Source organism: Pogona vitticeps, chromosome 7 (assembly GCF_051106095.1).
Source record: "Pogona vitticeps strain Pit_001003342236 chromosome 7, PviZW2.1, whole genome shotgun sequence".
Lineage (NCBI taxonomy): Eukaryota > Metazoa > Chordata > Lepidosauria > Squamata > Agamidae > Pogona > Pogona vitticeps.
Genome location: NC_135789.1, coordinates 19,056,308 through 19,078,073, shown reverse-complemented (window position 1 = coordinate 19,078,073; position 21,766 = coordinate 19,056,308). Strand labels below are relative to the sequence as shown.

Sequence of the window (21,766 nt, the reverse complement as noted above, 5' to 3'; positions counted from 1 at the left end):
TTGTCGCCCCAGGGGCTCCGCCGCCCAGGCTCAGACGGTTCAAAGCTTCCACGTGTGAAACATCTCCACCAGACATGCACAGAGAGACCCAAAGGGAGGGGCTCCCGAGGGCCCCCCCCAAAGAGGCCTGGCCCAGTCTCGGGCAGTCCCGCGGGCTGGCTCCAGGCTGCTTATATAAGTGTGGGGGGCTCCCTTCCGCCCAGGGGGCCTCTGAGTTTCTGCAGACGGGCCGGCTGGATCCCTTCCGCCGCAGGCCAGAAGCCTCGACCGTGGCCCCCCTGAGGCCAGCGCCGAGCAGGAGGAGGAGAACGGCTTGGAAAAGTTACATTTCTGGGAGGCCCCTTCCTCCGAGTCCCCCTTCCCCGGAGGAAAAGCGACGGAAAGACTACGCTTCCGGCATGTCTGTCGGCGGCGGCAGCCAATCAGGAGCCCGGGCGGCTTTTGAATTCTCTCGGGCACGCCCCCTCCCCGCCTTGGGTTCCAGCCCTCCTTAGGCAGGCTGGGGCTTCGCGGATGATGGGAGCTGCCCCGTCTCGCCTGCCTCAGGCAGCAGGGACCTTGCTGGGGGCATCTCTTCTCACCCCCACCCCGCGCGTCGTTTGTGATTGCTGGGTCAGGGAGGACTTGAACCCAAAACATCCCTTCCTCCTGATCCCGGGGAGGAGGCCGTCCAGGCTCCCGTGGGCAGGAGGGGCCCCTGCCAAGGGCACCCCCTTTCAGGTTCTTTGATTGATTGAGCCTCCTTGGGGTTCAGAGGGAAAAACCCCAAATGGAGGTGGAAGAGGCTTCTTGAGAGCCTGGGGGTCTCTGCCAGCAGCTCGTCCACCCATCACTGGGGACTGGAGGGGCCATGGAAAGGGTGGATACAGCTGACAGGAGGGAGAGAGGCCTGCAGGTTTCTTGGCTTCTGTGTTCAGGAGACACCATGCAAGGACTGTTCCGCAAGAAGGATCCACCGCTGGGTCAGGTCTTGGCTCCATCCTTACTTCCCTTTTCAGTTGTGCTGCTTGGGCACCATTTTCTGGCCTCGGCTGCCGCTGGGCTACCTTTCCCATCAGGTTTTCTTCGCCATCCTCAGCTCCTTCCTTCCTCTCACCCATCATCACCTCCTCCTTTCATTCCACCCATCCTCAGCTCCTTCCTTCCTTCCTTCCCTGCACCCCCTTCTTGCAGAGGTAGCACCAGGCCACATATTGAGGCAGTAGGAGCCGTGGGGCGGAGGGCTGCCAGCCCAGGGGGACCTGACTCCCTGTGGAGATGCTGGGCCGTGGGGTACAGAATAATGCTCCGCGGCATCCAAGCCAGCCGCCTCTTGCCCCGAACATCAGGCTGGAGGCGAGAAGGCTCTGCTTGAGGGGAGGGGGCCGAGCCCCATCCCCTCTCATCTTCCAGGCCAAGCCAAAGCTGGGGCCCAAATACGTACCAGGAAAAACCACACAGGAGACGTAGATATGCCCATTATATCGATGTATATGCAATGTTTTCCTGGTTAATTCATGCATCGATACATATAAAAAGTCTTGTTTGCTCTATAAACACAGTGTTCCACAGGGAGAAAAAAAGGAGGGGCTTTTACAGTCTTGGCTGTTCAGATTCTCTACATCCTCTCCTCATTGCTCCCCCCCCCCCGACACTCACACCACATGTCGTTGTCCCCCTCCGGCTCTGTTCTCTCTTCGTTTGAGTGGAAGCGATCCAGCAGTCCCCTCCCTGCGAGGGCCCCCCTTCCCTCCCTCTGTATGCCCACCGGGTGCCTTCTTCCTGGCTTGGCTCAGGAGGGGCCAGGGTTCTGGGGAAGGGGCAGCTGGGAGGGAGGGGGCAGGGGGGCCTTTGACATTTCCTGCCCCTCTTAGCCGCCCTTGCCACCTTCACAAGCTGCCCCAGGCAAAACGGCCCTTCTCTGCCTGGTCCTGACCCGACTTTCTCCCTGCCCTTTGGGGGAACAGCGATGCATTTGGGGGAGTGTACGTCTGACAACACAGGGCTGTGTTACCGGTCCCTGCTTTCGGATTCCCCAGCCGCATCTGCCTTTCTGCCTAGCACGACTCCCCCGAGGGTACGAAGGCCAGTGTGGGTCCGTGTGCCTCCAGGCACTGGCCAGGGCCAATGCGTCCTGCATGGCCTTCCTCTCCAGTCACAGGCTGGCCTCAGAAGCCACGGTCAAGGCTGAGCCTGCCCGCCTGCCAGGGTCCCGCCAGCTCCCTTCTTGGAGGAAAGTCCTTGCGGTTCCCAGCTGGCTGGAGAAGCTGGTTTTGGCTATGGCACCCCTCGGCCCTTTGCCAGCAGACCTCTGCCCCGTGTGGGTCAGGGGGTGCACCAGAAGCCGGGGGGGGGACTTTGCATCTTGCAAGAGCGAGCGAGCGAGAGCCAGCTGGCACGGTTCAGGACCCACACCTTTCTCCAGAGGGGAAAACACACTGAAGCCAGTCCAGCGGGCTGCCTCCCCCCCCTTTTCCGCCTCCCTCCGCTGACCTCCTTCCTCTCTCTCTCTCTCTCTCTCTCTCTCTCTCTCTCTCTCTCTCTCTCCTGAAAATCATAATTTCCTCTTGTCAAGAAGATCCTCTTCCCCACGCACCCACCCCCTGCCTGCGCCTGCCAGTTGGTGTTTTCAGTGGAGCCCGAAACAGATGCCAGGAAATATGTCGGCTGCAACCTCACGTGGCACAAAGAATACATTTAGCATCCACAGGCATCGTCTTCCAGCTTATGTCTGGAAGTGTGTGCAAAACACACACACAAACACACACAGAGAGCCCGCTTCTCCCCTTTCTGCTCCCCTTCTTCCGCATCATGTCTCAGCTGTGCAGAGAGGAAGGCTGGCTTCCCAGGTGGGCTTCCTTTTCCTCCCAGCTCCAGGCTGGCGAAGGCCTCTTGGCTGCACGGCTCCTGGGGGGCAAATGCAGCCGGGAAGGAGGAGAGCCTGAGACCACAAGCGGGGGGGGGGGGGGGTGAACCCGGCAGCAAGCCAAGCCGTCACCCAGGGGGAGTCCCGGGGGACCCACATGCTCTCTCTCTCTCTGCCCCCTCCCACCCTATGGGAACACGGAGGGGGGCGCTCTGCTCTTTGGCTCCCCTCAAGGCCAGGGGGGAGGGGGCAGGGAAGCTGCCCTCTGGATGCCGCTGCCTGAGATGGGGAGGTGGGCCACGGAGCCCCACAGGCCTCAGCCCCCCCACCCCACCCCAAGGTTGTGATTCTGCCTGGAATTGGGAGCCCGGCTTTGCCCTTCTTCTTGCAAGCCAGACCTGTGGAAGATTTGGGGGGGGGAGGGACAGCTGAGACCCCAAATCTCCGAAGATTTGGGGGGGAGGCTACGCGGAGACCCCAGGGACGACAGCTTCTTTTTTTTCCTTTTGCAAGGGGGGGATGACACAAGGCCAAGGGGGGGCAGTGAGCTGAGTCCTCTGTGCTGCCACGGGTGTGAGAACGCGTGCATGCGTGTCTGAATCCAGCTGGCAACGTGGAATAAAAGTGGGTTATTGCTGTGCAGGGGGGGGCTCTCCAGGCACCGAGAACACTTGTCCTTCCTCCCCCCTCCCCAATTAAAAATGCCACTCAGGGCCCAGCAAGGCCCAGCCTCTCCCAGCCCAGCTGCGATGGGGGGTCGGCGAGCCCCGGCACGAGGCGCCCCCAGTGGTTTGGACTCCAAAGAAGCCCATCCTGCGTGCATAGAAAATGGTTTAAAAACTGGAAAACTCTCTCCCTCCTCCCGTCCCCCGTGTTTGCAAAAAGGATCACCTTAAAAAAGGGAGGGGCTTTTGTCCGGGAACGCTCGCCGAGGGGGGTGGGTTTGGAGAAATGCATAGTTGATCCGGACAAACCAAAACAGCGACAGGGAGGGGGACACAGTCCAAAATCACACATGGTGTGCATGCATGCGCGCCTCCTCCAGACCAGGAGGCATCACGGGGGGGGGGGAGGTTGTCCCATGCGCGGGGGGGAGAGAGGTTGGAAGCACAGTGACAGCGGAGCTCAGAGGGTCTGTGGCTGCAGTCTCCACAGACACACAAAGACACACACACACACACAGGCCGCTCCAGACAGAGAGGGAGGGCCGCTGTCTGAAGCGGAGGGCACTGGTGGGCCAATGACCGCCTGCTGTTGGGGGCACCTGCCTTGGTCTCCCCCCCATAAGTGTGGGAAGGGCGACATTGGTGTGCAATCCCAAATGCGGTTGTACCCCCCCACACGAAACCCATTCCCCCCGTGGAAGACTGGGGTGCACCCCCCCCGGGCTAGATAAGAGCCACTCCAACAGGGGAATGGAGGAGGAGGAGGAGGAAGAAGGCCCTGGCCTTCTTCACCACAGCCAGGCAGGAGCTGCGGGTGCCAGGATTCCTGTCCTGAAGAGGCCACGCTGCCACCTAAGGCTTCCAGCCGTGTCTGTGAGACTGCCAACCCTTGGCCCTGCCTCCTCCTGCCCCTCCCTCCTGCACACCAGGTGCTACTCCCACCCACCCACCACCCACCATCTGCCGGCCTCCTCTCCCCTCCCACCCGCAAGGGGTGAGGCTCAGATCATCTTCATGTTGAACTTCCGGGCGCCCCCCTGGCCGGCGGCCGTGGCGGGGCCGTCCACCTTGCGGAAGGAGTACTCCACCGAGAAGTGGTTCTTGTGCTGCCCCCGCCCTCGGCTCCAGACGAAGAGGAGGAGGAAGCAGAAAAGGACCACCCCAAGGAACATGATGCACCCCATGGCAGTGGAGACCAAGATGGTCTTCAGGTCCAAGGTGAACCGGAGGACCACCCGGGTGTCGTTGTGGGCCGTGTCGTTGAACTCGCCGAGGTACAAGGTCCGGTTGGCGTAGGAGAGGCTGCCGTCAGCCGAGGAGGGCCCTCGGACCGTCAGGGTGGCGAAGTAGGTGTCATTGCCCCCCGCGTTGCTGGCAATGCAGATGTACGTCCCGCTGTCCTGGGCCTGGGCGTAGCGGATCTCCAGGGTCCCGCTGGGCAGGACGGCCACCCGCCCGTGGCTCCGGCTGGAGATCATCCGGTGCTGAGGAGAGACCCAGCTGATGGAGGGCACCGGCTCCCCTTCCGCCCGGCACAGGAAGGAGACGGCCTGGCCTTCGTAGGCCGTGACGTGCTGTAGCCTCCGGTCGCGGATGGTGGGCTTCTGGCAGGTGAAGTACTCAAATAGGACGGAGTCCGGGAAGGCGCGCAGGGCGTCCCCCTGGATCTCGGGCGGCGAGGAGCACATGGGCGGCTGTCCGTCAAAGTCGAGGGTCTTCCTCCGCTGGACGATCCAGAGGAGCCGGCAGTCGCAGACCAAGGGGTTCTGGTCCACCCGGAGGGTCTCCAGGGTGTTGACCGAGTGGAAGGCCCCTTCCTCCAAAGTGGGCAAGAAGTTGTCGGAGAGGTTGAGGAGGCGGACCTGCCTCAGGCCGTAGAAGGCCTGGGGCTCCACCGAGACCAGCAGGGCCCCCACCAGGTGGAGCTCCCGGAGGCGGAGGAGGTCCCGGAAGGCACCCCGGGGCACAGTGCTGATGGGGTTGTAGGAGAGGTTCAGGTAGACGAGGTGGCCCAGGGTCCTCAAGGCCGCGCTCGGCACCCCGGAGAGGTTGGCGTAGGTGACCGAGAGGGAGGTGAGGTTCAGCCCCTGGAAGCCGTCGGCCGGGATCTCCTCCAGGAAGGGCCAGTGGTCGATCTCCAGCCTCCGGAGGCGGGAGAGCCGCTTGAAGTTCTGGTCCGCCACCGAGGCCACACCAAGGTGCCTCAGCTGGAGCACCTCGAGGCCCCGGAGGCGGGACAGTGACTCGGCCGAGAGGTCCGTCAGGTTACACCTCTCGAGGGTCAGCTGTGGGAGGCTGACCAGGCCGGAGAAGGCCTTCCGGGCGATGTAGACCAAGTCGTTGTCCCCGACCTCCAGCTGTGTCAGGCTCCTCAGGTCCTGGAACGTGTAGTCCAGGAGGACCACGATCTTGTTCTCGCTCAGGTCCAGGAGCGTGAGGTTCGAGAGCTTGTCAAAGATGCCCGGCGGAAGGAGCTTGAGCTGGTTGCCGCGCAGCCGCAACACCCGGAGGCTCCCGAGGTGGCTGAAGGCACCCGGCTCTATGTGGGTGAGGAGGTTCTCGCTGACATCCAGCTCCTCCAGCTGTGGGAACGGGGCCAGGTCCCCCGCGTTGAGGCAGCGGAGGCGGTTCCGGTTTAGCTCCAGGATCCGGGTCTCGGTCGGGATGCCCTCGGGGATGGCGGTGAGGCGCTTGCGGTGGCAGAGGACCGACCGGAGAGGCGGCGCACACTCGCAGCGGGCCGGGCAGGCCGTAGCCGGGGCAGCCGCACTCAGGAAGAGAGCGCAGTGGAAGACCAGGGCGAGGAGACATCCACCGGTCATCGTGTGCCGCATGGTCCTACGGAAGCCCTACCATCTTCCCATGCGCCTGGGTGGTGGTGGAGAGAGAGAGAGAGAGAGAAAGTGGCTTCAAACTCTTCCAGGGCTTGAGAGCAAGAGGGAGGAAGAGGAGGAGGAGGAAGAGGAACGAGATATAACTGGGGAGCTTCCTTGGATGCCATCCACCTATGCCTCCCCACCTCTTAGGGACCCCAGGCTGCCTTTGGGGGGGGTTCCTGATAGCAGACAGGATTCTACTCCCCCCCCTCGGTGCCAGTCTCCCCAGTTCACAACATTTCCCAGGCAGATTTCACATGTGTGTATGTGTGTGGAGGGCGAGCGAGATCTTGCGGTGGCCAAATCCCCCATTCTTTGTAGATTATGGATTAAGAACTGACCGCCCTTGAGAAATAATGCAAAGCCCTCTCGCTCTTCTCCCCCCCCTACCAACCCCCACCCTTTCGAGGAGGCTAAAAATACTTTGGGCTCATTTCCCCCTCTTTGGAGGAGGAGGAGGAGGAGGGAGGGGGAGAAGCAGAGAGAGAGACAGCCACCGGTTCTGCATCAACTCCATTTCCCTTCCTGTGGTTCTCCCTCTCTCCCCCCCCCAACCTCTTCCTATATTATTATATAACAACCCCCAGAGCTTTGCATTCAGTGGAGGGGGGTGAGGTGCGGGCGGGGGGAGCCAGGGACGAAGCAAGGGTAGCCCCGCTGAGGCTCCGTGGGGCAGAGTCGTGGCAGGTGCCACGGTTTACCATTCCAACCCCACCCACCCTTCCCAGTGCCGACTGGGGAAGACGTCTTTCATGGTGCCGGCTCACAGTGGCCTCTGGCAAGAGAGGGTGGGCAACTTGCAGCTGCCTGACATCGCCGGCTGTGGGCACGGGAGTACGTGGACCATCTCTGTCAACCCCAGCAGACCGAGGGCAAGATGCCAGCCACCGAAACGATCTCCTTTAGGTGGACGTCATGCGGATGCCCTTTCCGCCACCGTTTCTTCGTCCCTTGCCAGCTGCGGTTATCTTTGAAATTTCATTTTGAGAAAAGGAGGGAAGGAAGGAAGGTCAGCCTGAATGCTTGCAAAAGTGCCCGTGGGCTGCGCCTGGCCAGCCCCACCGGCTGGCATGGGCTGTTTGAGAGGCCACAGTCTCCCAGCTGCCTCTGCCAGGGACCTGGGGGCGCCAAGCCCCACCGCCCTCTGCTCCCTCCCTCCAAAAGTCCGGCACATGCAGGGGAAGGAGACCAGCTGCCCACTTGGATTTCCCCGATGGTGCCGGAAAGCGTGGCAAACAGGCCGAGACAGGCAGCTGGAGGGCTCCTCGGAGGCACACCAGGCGCCGTGGACTGCACCAGAAAAAAAGAGAGATTTTCCAGAATTCTTACTCTCCTCCTCCCTGTGTGTGTGTGTGTGTGTGTGTGCGTGCGTGCATGAGTGTTAAGCAAACCCACCGAAACGTATTAAGAACTGCCAAAGGCCGGCTGCTCTCTCGGCTGTGAGAAGCCGCTCGGGGAAGCCAGAGAAATCCCTGCCGGAGAATAACAACACAGACGACGCCAGGCTGGTTTCTTTGGCGGTCGTTGAGTCACCCGCCACGGCGCAGAGGCAGGCCTCCCACCCCCTTCCACTTAATCCCTTTCCACCCTGCCTTCTGCTGCCTCTCACAGCACCCCCAGCCTCTGCGCCAGGAGGGGGCAAGGGCCAGGGACCTTCCCCCAGATGGGGACACCCCCCCGATCCCAAGACCCCTGCCAGCCGCAGCCCCAAATGTCCGAAAGAGGCCGGACTGCCGATCCGTGTGGCAGGCCGTGGCGGGTGGACGATGGGACTTGTAACTGCCCCCAAGACCCCTGGAGGGCTCCAGCGATTTGCGGGGGGGGGGGAAGGAGGGAAAGAGGCGGCCCGAAGGGGGGGCATCAGGCAAAGGATTCCCAGGAGTGACCCTTGTTTTCTTCTGCCCGACTGAAGGCAAGAGAGTGTCTCTTGCTTGAGGCAGCCGGGGCGGCCCACCCACGCCCCCTGCTTGGCACCCACTTTTCTCAGCGCCCTGCAGCCACCACCACCCCCGGTTCCCGGGCAGCTTCTCTCTCGTCCTTGCGGTTCTGGGACGGCCTTTCGAGCCTGTCATCCCTGAAGAACGGTCACCCTCGGGGATTGGGATCGACACCCCCCCCGGGAGCATGCAGCAGCGTCCTTGCATTGCTCCTTGGATGCCGGACCAGGAAAAGGGAAGGAGGAACCGGGGACCAGAGACCGGGGGGGGAGAAGCTTGATGGGGCTTCCAGACAGAACTGGGTGGCCTCCTGGGAAGCGTCCAGGGTCTCCCGGGGACGTCTGAGCAACATCTCGACCTGTGGCGCTTCCCTCCTGCCTTGCAGGGTCTCCTAGCAGGGCTCATGGGAAGGGGGCTCCTCTCAGGAGAGACCCTGCCTTCAGAGACGGGAGGCCGGGAGCAGGAACAACCACTGGGGAGCCCTAAGCCGCTGGGGAGCCAGAGAGAGAAAGCAGCTCCTTCTGTCCTTCCGCCCTTCCTTTCTTCCTTTCATCCATTCATCACCAGCTCTTTTCTTCCATCAACTTCCGTCCTTCCTTCGTTCCTTTCATCCATTCATCAGCTCCTTCCATCTATCCATCCATCAACTTCTTTCCTTTCATCCATTCATCATCAGCTCCTTCCTTCCTTCCATCAACTTCCATCCTTCCTTCCTTCCTTTCATCCATTCATCATCAGCTCTTTCCTTCCTTCCTTCCATCCATCAACTTCCGTCTTTCCTTCTTTCCTTCCTTCGTTCCTTCCTTCCATCCATCCATCCATCAACTTCCGTCCTTCTTTCCTTTCATCCATTCATCATCAGCTCCTTCTTTCTTTCCTTCCTTCCATCCATCCATCCATCCATCCATCAACATCCATCCTTCTTTCCTTTCATCCATCCATCATCAGCTCCTTCTTTCCTTCTTTCCTTCTTTCCTTCTTTCCTTCCTTCCTTCCTTCCTTCCATCCATCCATCCATCGATCCATCCATCCATCCATCCATCCATCCATCCATCCATCCATCCATCAACATCCATCCTTCTTTCCTTTCATCCATCCATCATCAGCTCCTTCTTTCCTTCTTTCCTTCTTTCCTTCTTTCCTTCCTTCCTTCCTTCCTTCCTTCCATCCATCCATCCATCGATCCATCCATCCATCCATCCATCCATCAACATCCATCCTTCTTTCCTTTCATCCATCCATCATCAGCTCCTTCTTTCCTTCTTTCCTTCTTTCCTTCTTTCCTTCCTTCCTTCCTTCCATCCATCCATCCATCGATCCATCCATCGATCCATCCATCCATCCATCAACATCCATCCTTCTTTCCTTTCATCCATCCATCATCAGCTCCTTCTTTCCTTCTTTCCTTCTTTCCTTCTTTCCTTCCTTCCTTCCTTCCTTCCATCCATCCATCCATCGATCCATCCATCCATCCATCCATCCATCCATCCATCCATCCATCAACATCCATTCTTCTTTCCTTTCATCCATCCATCATCAGCTCCTTCTTTCCTTCTTTCCTTCTTTCCTTCTTTCCTTCCTTCCTTCCTTCCTTCCATCCATCCATCCATCGATCCATCCATCGATCCATCCATCCATCCATCAACTTCCATCCTTCTTTCCTTTCATCCATTCATCATCAGCTCCTTACTTCCTTCTTTCCTTCCATCCATCCATCAACTTCCTTCCATCCATCAACTTCCTTCCTTCCATCCATCCATTCATCATCAGCTCCTTCCTTCCTTCCTTCCTTCCTTCCTTCCTTCCTTCCTTCCTTCCTTCCTTCCTTCCTTCCTTCCTTCCTTCCTTCCTTCCTTCCTTCCTTCCTTCCTTCCTTCCTTCCTTCCTTCCTTCCTTCCTTTTATCCATCCATCCATCAACTTACTTAGTTCCATCCTTCCTTCTGCTCATCCTCAGTTCCTTCTTTCATTCCTTCCTTCCAAGCCTCGCTTGCGCTCCATGTGTCCAGACCCCACCCCCAAGCCATCGGTCTCTCCATGGCCTTCTGCTCCGGAAGAGGGGGCTTCCAAGCCTGCAAACCCATCAGTCCCCCCCAACATCTGTTGATTATCCAGAGGCTTCTCACTGTCACAGCCTCTTTCCCTCTCTCTCCCTCTCCCACGCACACACGCACATGCAGGGAGGCTGATTAGGCCCTCCAGACCCCTTTCCCCGGCCCTCTTTAGCATCTTGGGCGGACGGGTCTCACGCCTGTCCTCCCTCCCCTCCGAGCCACACGAGCCGGCTGCTCCTCTCCAGAGTGGGAAGGCCCGGGAGGAAGACAAGAGAGGGTTGGGGGGGGGGTCCCTAGCCTGGCCCCTGTACCATGCTGGGCTGTTCAGGGTTTTTTTTTGGGGGGGGGAGAACGGGACCCACAGCTGCCCCTCCTGAGCCCAAAGCCCTCTGGAGAGAGGCAGCCGGCCATCCCTCTGGATGTCTTCTCATTCCAACAAAGAACGCCCTTGTTCCTTCCGCCCAGCCAGCCAGCCAGCCAGCCAACCTGCACCATTCGGAGGCCCACCTCCCACCCACCCCTCGCACCCTCCTCGGCCTCTGTGGCCGGGGGTCTCTGCCCTCCACGGGAGCGTACAGAACCGCATGCAGGAGTCTAGGCCGGCCCCGGGTTGCAGACTGTGCCCCAGCCCTCCACCCCAAAGTGACAGACCTGCACCCCCCCACCCTCTCACCCTTTTGCCAGCTGATGTCCAAGAGGCTTGCAAACCGAGCCTTCCCATGAAACCCCCCCTCCAGCTGCCGAACGTTCTTGGGAGCCAAGGAAGCGGCCATCGTGGAAAGGGGACAGAGAAGGGCCTGGATCCCTCCGCGGCAGGCCCAGACACACCCCAAACAGCCCGCCAGCCGGTCACCCTCCCCATCCCGGGCTGGTGCTATTTCAGGGGCCCTTCACCAATTCCACCCCTGCCCCCAAACCCCGTGCCTTCTCTCCAGCCGTCGCTTCCAGCCGTCTGTCCTGCCCGCCGCCTGACCCAGAAATACCTCCCTAGACCAGGGTTCCTGGACGATGGTATGTGTGCCCCCTACCCCTGACTTGTCTTTGGGAGAGAAGAGGCCTCGGCTCGCATTACCAGCCCGCTCAAACGAGGCTTGAGGGAATTTAATTAGCGGGCCAGCCTGTCGGGCTGTGGGGGGGGGGTGAGGGAGGATCCGGACACCCAGGCGGCAGCAGTGTGGGGTGGCAGGCATGTCTTGCAAAGCCCCAACGGATTAAAAACCAAAATAGATGGGGACAGCGTGCCAGCCGCTGCCGCCCCTGGGGCCGGCCAGGGAAGGGGCCGAGATCCATCCACCTGCAGTCCAGCGGCCCTCACCCTGGCTGAGGGAGGCCGGCCAGCCCTGGAGGACGGTGGGGACAGCTCGATGCCAAGCTCTCTCTCCGGGCCAGGACAGGCAGTGAGGCCGAAAGGGGAGCTTTGGACGGGCGCCTCTGAACCCAGCCTGCCCCGCAGGGCTGCTGGGAGGATGGGTGCCTGGGGAAAGCTCCCTATGTCACTCATCCTGAAGGGCCCCGATCCTGGCTTTCCCCCGGCAAGCTCAAGGCAGCCTCGGTAGGGCTGAGCCCCCACACGGGAAACGACAAGCCGGAGGGGGAGCTCCGAGGGCCACGGCCGCCACTTGTGATAGTCTTAGATTTGTGTGTGTGTGTGTGTGTGTGTGTGTCCCTGTGCAGGCCAAGGTTAAGAGGGCATCGGTCACAAGAGGGAGGAAGCCTTCCCCCTCCCTTTGTGTATGTGTGTGGGGCAGAAACAGAAAGGAAGGGCCAAACGAGGCTGCTGGCCCACCTGGGAGAGAAGGAAGGGAAGGGCCACAAAGAGGGCCATGGGGACCACACAGCTGGGGGGCAGCCCAAAGGGGTTCCTGGCCCCCAGGGAGGAAAGCACTGCCCCCCCCAGGCCTGTCCCGGGCTGTGGGTGGGCAGAGGCCAGGAGGAGGAGGAGGAGGAGGAGGAGGCCAGCTGGAGGGAGGGAGGGAGAGCCAGTGGGTCATGACCCGAGAGGGCAGCTGGTCAGTGGGGCTTGACCTGACTGGGTGGAGGGTGGGTAGCAGGGGATGGTCTCTGAAGGATGGGGGGGTTGGTTGGAGTCTGACCCCTCCCCAAGGTATGGGGCAGGAGGGGGGGAGAGCCACTCCGACGAGGGAGAGAGCAGCCTTCCTCCTGGCCCCCACCAGGCCTGGGGGGGCAGGTGGAAACGTGCCCCAGAGAACAAGGTACCCCCCCTCCCTTTCTGGGGAAGAAGGATGCTCAAGGTGGGAGAAGGGGCAGTGCGAGGGGCACCACTGGTTGGTGGGAGGGGTGAGGCTCCCGACCGCACTGGGGGCTGCCCCCAAGAAGCCCCTCAGCCCCCTCCCTCCCTCCCAGGGGGAGACCAGGAAGAAGAAAGCAGGAGACCATGCGCTCCGGCTTCTTCCCGAGGGCTGTGGCGGGAGATCCAGAGATCAGGATGGGGGTGGGGGCTCCCTTGCCACCGTCCCTCGTTCCCAAGACAAGAGTCTCCCCTCCCCCGCATGCAAACCTGGTGCCTCCCACTCTCCTGTCATTCCCTTTCCACCCTCAAACCCCCCCCACACACACACACACTCCCTGGGGCTGCTGGGCGTCCCCTCTTCTCCCCCCCCCGCGTCCATCACGCAGCTGTGCAGCCCAAAAAGGTGAAAGAGAGCAGCTCCGTCCACTCACCGGCACAGCCCTCTGGGGTGGGGGCTCCTTTTCCCGACGGGAGGTCCCAGGCCGCCTGCATGAACGCGAGCCTCGGCTGCGGTCCTCCCCTCCCACGCCGCCCCACTGCCACCACCGTGCACGGCCCCAGACGGCGGCTGTCAGCTCAGCATCGCTCCTGGTTCTGGCAGATTAAAGCGTGCACCGAAGAGGAGGAGGAGGAGGAGGAGGAGGAAGAGGGAAGGGCGGAGGGTTGGGGGGGGGAGAGCAGGGCAGAGCAGAGCCACTCCAGAAGGCAGCGGTGGGGAAGGAGGAGAAGCCCTGCGGCCCCCGGACCCCAATCCCCCCAACCTGTCTTGTTCTTTCTGCCGAGAGCTCCCAGCATCCGCACACCGACACGTTCCTTCCCAGCCGGCCTCCTTCCTCCGTCTCTGCCAGTCCCGAGCGGGAGAGACACGTGCCGAGCGGGAGCCGGAGGCATCGGAACCTGCGCCCAGCCGCGGTGGCGGCCCCGTCTGGCCCCAGAGGAGCACCTTGGGCCAGAGTCACGGCCAAAGGAGGCTCAGCTGTCCCTCCGTGAGCCCTGGGGGGGCAGGGGTCCCCATCAGGAATGATCCCCCTGAGGACCTCCAGCCACTTGCTGGCCTAAAGGCGGAGCCTGACCCCCCTGACCCTCCTTGGCCAAAGGGGGCCTTGGGCACACCCATCGGCTGTCCATCTGCCCCAAGGTGGCGACACAGGAAGGGGGAATCGGGGCAGGGCTGTGGGAAGCGGCCCCACAGCGGCCCAGATCCTTGCAGCTCCCCCCCCCCGACTCATGCCAAGGGAGAGGGCCGTTCTTATCACCAGCACCATTTGGGGCCCAAACCTCACTCCAGGCCTGCAGGGATGGGATTCACGCCCCCACACTGGCCGAGGGCCCTGGGGGAGACCCATGCCAGGAGCCCGCCAAGGGGCAGCCGGAGGACCCCCTTTGGGCAGTGCGGCAGGAGAGACAGGGCCCCCCGTCCACCCTCATCCCAGTTCCCTCCTCCTCCTCCTCCTCCCCACTACCCCTGCCACCAACGCCCGGCTGAAACTGGAGCCACGTTCTTTGTCACGGCGCCTCATCCATAATGCAGGCGGCCCAAGGAAGCCAACGCCAGGGCAGGATGGCAGGTGGCGAGGGGGGTGCCCTCGTGACACTCCACAGGGTGATGGAGACACCTGGGAAGGAAGGCCTTCCTCCCCTGGAGGGGCAGAGGAAGCGCTGGGGATAATGGGTGCGTGGAGCTGAGGAGGGGGGAGTCTGCTGTTCCACAATCCCCCGCCCCCCCCCAAATCTGCCTTCCCACTGCCCGCCCGCCTGTCCTTGAGTTGGAGGGAGCAGGGAGCAGAGCGCCCACTCTCGAAGCGAGCCCCCCCCCCCCCGGTAATTCCTCCTGCTCCATCCACGGACGGGCACCGAGGTCTCGGCGGGAGCCTTTCCTCAACCCTTTCCTTGGGAAAGCAATAAACGGAACGGAGTCCAGTGGCTCCCAAGCCCCAGGCCTCTTTCGGGCTGGAGAGAAACCAGGGGGGAGGTTTGCCCGGACAAGAGAGAATTGGGCAGAGGTTTCTCAGGGGAGGGGTGCCTTTTCCAGACCCAGGAGCAAAGGGGGGGGAGCGAAAACCAGAACCCAAATTGCATGGAAAGGACCCCACCGGAGCTGAACTCACGGCCAAGGGACCGCTCGGAGGAGGGTGGGCCCCCGCTGGGACCCTCCGCGAGGCCCCGCTGGCCTTTGCTTCCCAGACTAAGGTCACGGGGCAGGTGCCGGGCAGGCCAGGAGACCCAGGAGCTGAGGCAGTAAGTGGGGCACACACACACACCCGCCCGCCCGCCCCTCCGGCGTCCCTCCCTCCTTCCCTCCCAAAATAGCGCTCCAGGCCCCTTCCTGCTAATGAGAGGAGTCCCCCAGGGGCCCGGCTACTCCAAATAGCTGGCATGCACGTGGCACATCCGCGCCAGGGGGGTTGCTGATAACCTCATTACCCCAATGCTGCCAAGCCCCCCACCCCCCTCCTTTTCACTGGAAGCCCAGCTTCAAACTGGCTTCAACTATTCAGCTGAGCTTCCATTCCCAGATGGTGGGAAATAAAGCGGAGCCGGAAAAGAGACCCTTTCCTGGGAATCCCCAGGAACCCAGAACTTCCCGGCTGGTGCCTCCGGAGCCCCCACAGTTAGAATAAGGCCACGCAGAAGAGAAAGCGGGTGGCGGGGAGGGAGGGGCTCTCTCTTGTGCTGCTGGGGTTTAAACGCGGGGCCTCCGAGCAACCCGCCCGTCCCTTCCCACCCGACCCCACCCCACCCCAAAGCCCCTGGTCCCAGATAACTCGGCCGAAGCAAGAGAGCGTCCCTCTGCGCCTGGCCAGAGGGCCATCGCTGCAGGGCGGCCGAGGCTGCTCTGCCAGCAGAAACGTTCCGGGTGAAGCTCCTGGGGAGAGGAAGGGCCTGAGCAGAGATGCCGCCCCCCCTCCCCACTTCCCCACATCACCGTCCTCTTTTTCCCCCTTTGGAGAAATAAAATAAAATGGAATTAAATTATCGTGGCGGCAAGCAGCCCAAAGCAAGCGGGGACGGAGCCCCCCCCCGACAGTTGCCTAGCAACCCGAATGAGTGGGCATGGGATGCCCGTGGTTTTACGTGCTGTCTTCTTCCCACAGGTAAGGACAGGGAGGGGGTGGCAACCGGGAAGGGGGGAGAGGGAGAGAGAGAGAGAGAGAGAGGACCCAGAGGAGTTTGGGAAGGGGGAAAAAGGCAGGCATTTTCCAGGGGTCGGAGAAGGGGGAGTCTATGAGCAGCAGGGGGGGTCGCCCTGGCAGGTGGCCACGGAAGCTCCCGGGCAAAAGCGACACAAGCCACGCGCCCCACGAATGGCTGGGGGGAAAGGGGTGGACGGTCAGCGCAGACCGGCCGAGGGTTTCCATCTCGGTGGGCCAAGGAGCACCTTGTTTTCCTTCCAGGATTTGAGTTTCCATGGGATAAAAGCCCTTTAATGTGCCCCACTCGCCTCATGAGGCTCCGTGGGTGGCCTCCCACGCCCGTCCCGTTGCGACCGAGTGGGCTACGAAGTTCGGCCGTGGTGGCAGGATCGGACAGGACAGGCGACGTGCGTCTCTCCAGAAACCTGGAAACGGCCACTTTTGCCCCCCATTTCGTCACTCCACGGGTGGGAAGCGGGCAAGCCACAGGGCACAGCCTGCCGGGCATTTTTCTGTCCCTGGGAGGGGAATGGCCGTGCCCTTGAATCACCCCCTTGAGCTCTGCGGGGGGAGGGAGGGTGTTGGCCAGATGTTCCAGCTGGAAGACTTATCGCGCGGAATTTCCCGCTGGGAAACGTGAATGAAGAGGCCACCACCGGGTGAGCTTTCCAGGCTGAGCCAAAGCACATGAATGGGCCTCGTTGTCTGGGGAGGGGAGGGCAGGAGGGAGGGCAGGCGAGGCCGGCGTGTTCAAGGGAATGCACATCGGGAGCGGGGGAAACAGCTGGTGGTGCCTCCTCCCTCTCTGCCAGAGATCTGTGCCACAGAGGACCTCGCCTGCCATGCCAGCACAGGAGGGGGCTGCTGGTCCCACCCCCAGTCCCATGGGCCGTCTTGCGCTGAGCGCCGAGCACCCAGGCCTTCCCTCCCAAAGCCTTCAGGCCTTGGCCACGGAGCATCCCGGTGTCCCCCACGTCAGGGGGATCCCAGTTGAGGAGGGGGGGTCCTTCTTTGGTCCATGGAGCTCCATCCTTTCCTTCACCCTGGCAAGGAAAGGAGGAAATCTGGGCTTTGGTCCTTGATTCTCTGCCCAGCTGCTGCCGGGAAGGACAGACGGAAGGACGGAAGGAAGGCCGAGCCCCCGCGGCTGGTGGCATCAATCCGCACCACGGCCCTCGGAGGAGCATGGCGCTTCTGAAGGAGAACACCTTGAGGTGTGGGCGACGGGCAGGCAGGCCGGACGCCTGTGGAAAGCACCTGGCTGTGGAGAAACAGCCGGGCTTCCTGTCCTGACCGCTAGCCCACCTGGTGGGGCCAACCCCACCACCACTCTCAAAGTGGAGGAAGAGCACAGCGGCCCCGCACGGAAGGCTGTGGCTCTGTGCCTGGCGGGAGCCCTCCGAGCACTCCGTGCAGCTCTTTGGCCTTTCCCGCCTGGAGGGAATTCCTGCAGAAAGCAAACCGAAGGAAGAGGCCTCCCCTCCTGCCGCGGGCCAAGCAAGAGCTTGACCAGAGGCTGGCCTCCAGAAGGAGAGGCATGCGGCTTCCCTGGGCAATTTCTACTCTTTTAAGGTGGACTTAAAAATCCATTTTTCTTTCCCGGGAGCTGAAGGTAAGTCAGCCTGGCTGACCCCGTTTCCCATTGGATCCTAACCCCCACAAACCCGGTACGGCACAGCCAGGGTGAGACAGCCAGGGGTGGAAGGAAGGCCCCCCCAGCAATTTGCACGGGGGAGGGGGAAGACCCGACTCCAGGTGACCCATCGTCCAGCACCCAACCTGCGCCCGGCACGCCCGCTGCGCTTGACGAGCCTGCCTCTCGTTTGTATAAAAAGACGTTTGTTCTTTCCGAAGGCCCATTTATAACTCATCCTCATTTGGATGCGCGGAAGTTTGGTCCAGATGGCGCGCGATGGAAACACATCAACAAACACGCACTTTTAGATGCAATTAGAGGCAAAGAAAACGCCAGCGAGCACCCGGAACACGGCAAGACGGGGAGAAAAGCACAGCTGAGGAGGCAGCCAGACAACCCCAGAAAACAAACACAGGGGATGCCGTGGAGGGGCGGGGGGGGGGAAGGCGTGTGGCAGGAAAGCGAGCTCAGAGAAGAGGGGAAGCCCTCCCCAGAGGTCTCCGGCAGCCTCGGATGGGGACTGAGCTGCTCTGACTCTCCCCCCACCTACGCACCCATCCCGGCGCATGGATGGGCTCCGCTGGGATCCGAGAGAGCCCGGCATCGCAGTGCTGGTCCTGTCCCGCCGGAGGGGGAGCAAGTTTTCTGCTGCTCCTGAAGGCACCCAGGAGCGCACAAGGAAGTGGTCTCACACCTCCTCCTCCAACTGAAGGTCCGAGGAAGAGAGCAGTGGCTTCGAAAGCTTGCACATTTCCCGGCACCTTTGGGCCTGGCCTGCCAAAGGGCCAGTTCCACTCTCCCTCCCACCCCACCCCACCCCACTCCACGAGATGTAGGAGACTGGGCTTCCAACCCAGGATCAGCCCCTCCCTCCTCGAGGCGACTGGCCGTAATTAGTGTTTAATTGCATGCCTTTTAATTGGTTGGTCCAGATTGCCTAACACAACCCACAGCTCCGCAGGAGAAAGCCCCCTTCTGATCTCACTGGGCTTCAGGGAAGGGGGAAATGCCACCCCAGGGCCGGCCGCCCCCCCCCCAGTGAGGGGAGAGTCCCCCCCCCCGCCACCTGGGGTCTCCTTGCCTGCCCAAGGGCCACTTGCAGGCCATGGAAGGCCTCCCTCCCCCGCCCAGGGGCCTGAAAAAGCGCCCTCTCTTTTGGCCCCACGGCTCCTTTCCTCCTCCGCCTTTTCACTGGAGAGCATCCCTTCTGGAGGGACCCCACCACCTGCCCCATCTCTCCACCCACAACCTTCTTCCTCTGTGCTGGGGCAGGGGCGGGAAGGGGACAGGACAGTTTGGTTGGGGGGAGCAAGAGGGAAGGTCCAGATGGCCCAAAGGCCGGGGTGGTCCTCAGGCAGCCACGTGGTCCCCCCACCCACCCAAGCAGATGGGTCTTGCTCATTCCTCCCTCTGGCTGCTGGGAGAACACAGACCTTCTCAGCCTTCTCTCTCTCTCTCACACACACACACACACACACATACACACCCATCCCCATCGTCCCCTGCCATTCCTGCTCTGGGCTCTACAAAAGCCCCCCCCCCGCCGACCGGATTCCCCAACAGCCACCAAGCGGCTGACCCCACAGCCGGGGACTCCAGCCCTTTCTGGGCTTCCTCCCTCGCAGCCAGTCGGTCAGAGGACGACCGGAGTGGGGACCCTCCGGAGAAAATCAAAAGGATGCCCAGGGACAGGACAGGAGGAAAGGCGGCGGGGGGGGGGAGAAGCCCTTGGGGCTGGAGAGGGTCCCTGGCCGCCTCCCAGCATCCATGAGACAGAGAGGGAGAGATAGGTACCTGGGGGGAGGGAGGTCTCAAGGGAGCCCCCTTAGAGGCAGAGGGGCCATAAAAAGGGGGTTTCTGAAGGGAGGGCTGCAACACCGCCTGCCGCCACCCCCACCCCCAGGGCTCCCCTTCCACTTCCGCCTGCGGGGATCCCAGGAAAAATCAAACTGGACAGGCGGCGGCTGTGGCTCCCCCCTGGCCTGGCAGGCCCCAGACCGGTCCAGCCGGGGGCGCTCTCATGCGACGACATTCCTCTTTCCCCCCCCCCCCAATCACCACCACAACTGGAAATAAGACTACACTGGGGGGGCGAGATAAGGAGGGAAGAGGGAGGGAGGGGGATTCACACTGCCAGTCACCCAAGAGCCTCTCTCCCGGCCCCCTTGAGGGGGGGACCCCCAACGGGCCCGCTCAGCCACGTGCACCCCAACCTCAATCTTTCTTGCTCCCCATCCCACAAGCAGGATGCAGGCCGGCCTCGGAAAGGAAGGGGGCCAGGGACCCCCTCCCCACCCTGGCCTGCAGGCTGAAGCCAAAGGCCATGGACGGCCACAAGGGTAGGAATTTGAAAATCAGCCTCGGCCACGGGTGCGGGCCCTCTGCACGGAGTGGCATCCCCCCACACACACCTTCCTCTGCCTGGGAGCACATTTCGAAGGCACGGAAGCCTCCGGGGGGCCTGAGCCCCCCCCCCTTTCCATCGTCAGAAGAGAAGCGGCCGAGCCACGATCCAGGAATCTTTCCCGGAGAGGGAAAGGGTGCCCAAGCCAGCTCCGATCGCCCACCGCCAGGTGCCAGGGCTGGGCCAACGGGGCCAAAAGCCAAAAGCGTGGCCTCCTCCTTCGGGAGGGAGGCTAAAAGCGGCCGGCCGAGCCTTGCGTGCCAGGAGAACCTGGAAAGCATCCGGGGGAGGGAGACCGAGGTGCAAGGACCCAATCCATCATCCCCCTGGCCAGCGTTCTCCTCCTCTTCCTCCTCCTCTTCCTCTCCAGACCAGGTTGGGCCGCTGAAATCATTGGCCCAGAACCACAGGTTTCGTGGGCCAAGTAAGAGCCCCCAAGAGCCCCCCCCAAAAAAACAGAGCAAGACCCCCCCATGGAAGTCGCCGGCAGAAAAAGAGGGGCCTTTTCTTCTCAGGGAGGGAGGGTGCAGAGGCGATGGTGCGCATGGACCCTTTTGAGACAGTCCACCTCCCCCCGCCCCCTAATTTGGAAAGGGGCAGATGGGGTGCTGGTGGGGGTGGATGAGCTGCCAAAACCCAGCCACTTTGATTCCCACCCCATGTGCAGATGGGGGGGGGAGCTCTTCCACATGCAGAGTCAAGCCCTGCAGGCGGGGATGAGTCAGGAGCGGGACCCAGGAATTGGGGGCGGGGGCGGACCAGCACACACACACACACCCAGCGCCTTCTGCACTCCGCTGCTCTGAGGAGCAAAGAGAGGAGATTTGGGGCAGGATGGAGAAGGGGCTGGGGGAGAGGCCGCTGGGGTTGGGGGGGCAATGAAGCCTAGACCCTTTGAGAAGGCAAAGCAGCTGGGGGGCAACCTCCAAGGTCCTTGCACCCCAACTTCCCTGGGGCTCCTTTGCACCCCCGTCCAGATGGGGCAGGCCCCTCCCAATTCCTCTCCCCCCCTCCCGCGCAAGGCGCTCCGTTCTCGGGGCTGCACCAATCCCCGCGCACCCCCCCTCCAGATTGAGCAGGATCCCCGCCGCCCCCCCTCTCTTCTGGGCCCCTCCATCACGCGGGGGGGGCGCAGCCCTTGCACCCAGGGTCCGGGCCCGCAGAGGGGGGGCACTGACTGGAGAATCTGGACCGCCCCCCACCCTCTTCCCCCCCAGCCCCCCTCTCAGAGGATTGACCCCCCACCTCCCCCCACTCCAGTCGGGGCTCCTGTGGCTGACCCCAAAACAGAGGGGCGCGAGGGGGGTGTCCCACCCCCAAACCGCACCCCACCCGGTGCCTCCCCCGCCCTTCGGAGAGAGGGAGGGAAGGGGCGCTCCTCGGGGGCCCGGTCCTGGCGAATGGCGGGGGGGCGCGGAAAAGCTCCCCCACTCCCTCCTTCCCCCCCCCAAGCTCCCCCACTCCCTCCTTCCCCCCCCACTCACCTGGGCCGGCTGCCCGCCGCCGCCGCCTCCCCCGCCGCTGCCATCCTCCTCCTCCTCCTCCTCCTCCTCCTCCTACCCGCCTTCCTCCCTCCCTCCTCTTCCTCAGCGCGGCCGCCGCCTCAGGGGACGCGCAGAGGCGGAGCGAGGGCGAGGCGGGAGCGCGCGTCCGACCCACCCCACCCCCAGCGCCGGGGGAAAAGCCCGAGGGGGCGCCCGGCGCTGTAGAGGGGCCAGGACTGCAGAGCCCATCATCCCCAAGCAGCCCCCCCCAATGGACCGAGGAGCTTCCTGCTGCCCGAGGCCCCCGGGACACCCCGCCCGCCCTCAACCTGGCAGGGGTTTCTGAGCCCCCCCCCAGCCGAGAGAGGGAGGGAGGGAGCCCCCCTCGGGGAAGCCGGCCTCCGCCCTCCCCCGCAAGGGAAGCCCCCCCCAGGTCTGTGTCCCCCAGGGCTCGCCCCCTCCCATTCTTGGGATGCCCCAC

General features: G+C 62.6%; 1 protein-coding gene across 3 annotated transcripts; it reads right to left on the bottom strand.

The window, feature by feature from the left end:
• Positions 1-4,460: 4,460 nt before the first annotated feature.
• Positions 4,461-21,358, bottom strand: LINGO3 (leucine rich repeat and Ig domain containing 3). 3 transcript variants are annotated; one of them, XM_072978219.2, is made up of 2 exons: positions 21,286-21,358; positions 4,461-6,378 (listed from the first exon to the last, which is right to left on the bottom strand). In XM_072978219.2, exon 2 carries the CDS (start codon positions 6,342-6,344, stop codon positions 4,512-4,514), a length of 1,833 nt encoding a protein of 610 aa, XP_072834320.2. In that variant the 5' UTR covers positions 6,345-6,378; positions 21,286-21,358; the 3' UTR covers positions 4,461-4,511. The 3 variants fall into 3 exon arrangements, with proteins under 3 accessions (XP_072834320.2, XP_020649888.3, XP_078235022.1); XM_020794229.3 differs by lacking the exon at positions 21,286-21,358 and adding an exon at positions 13,059-13,638; XM_078378896.1 differs by lacking the exon at positions 21,286-21,358 and adding an exon at positions 7,782-12,975.
• Between the last annotated feature and the right edge of the window lie 408 nt (positions 21,359-21,766).

What these genes read in the sequence shown, in the direction of transcription:
- LINGO3 (XM_072978219.2), bottom strand. Translation starts at nt 6,344, where the DNA reads ATGCGGCACACGATGACCGGTGGATGTCTCCTCGCCCTGGTCTTCCAC.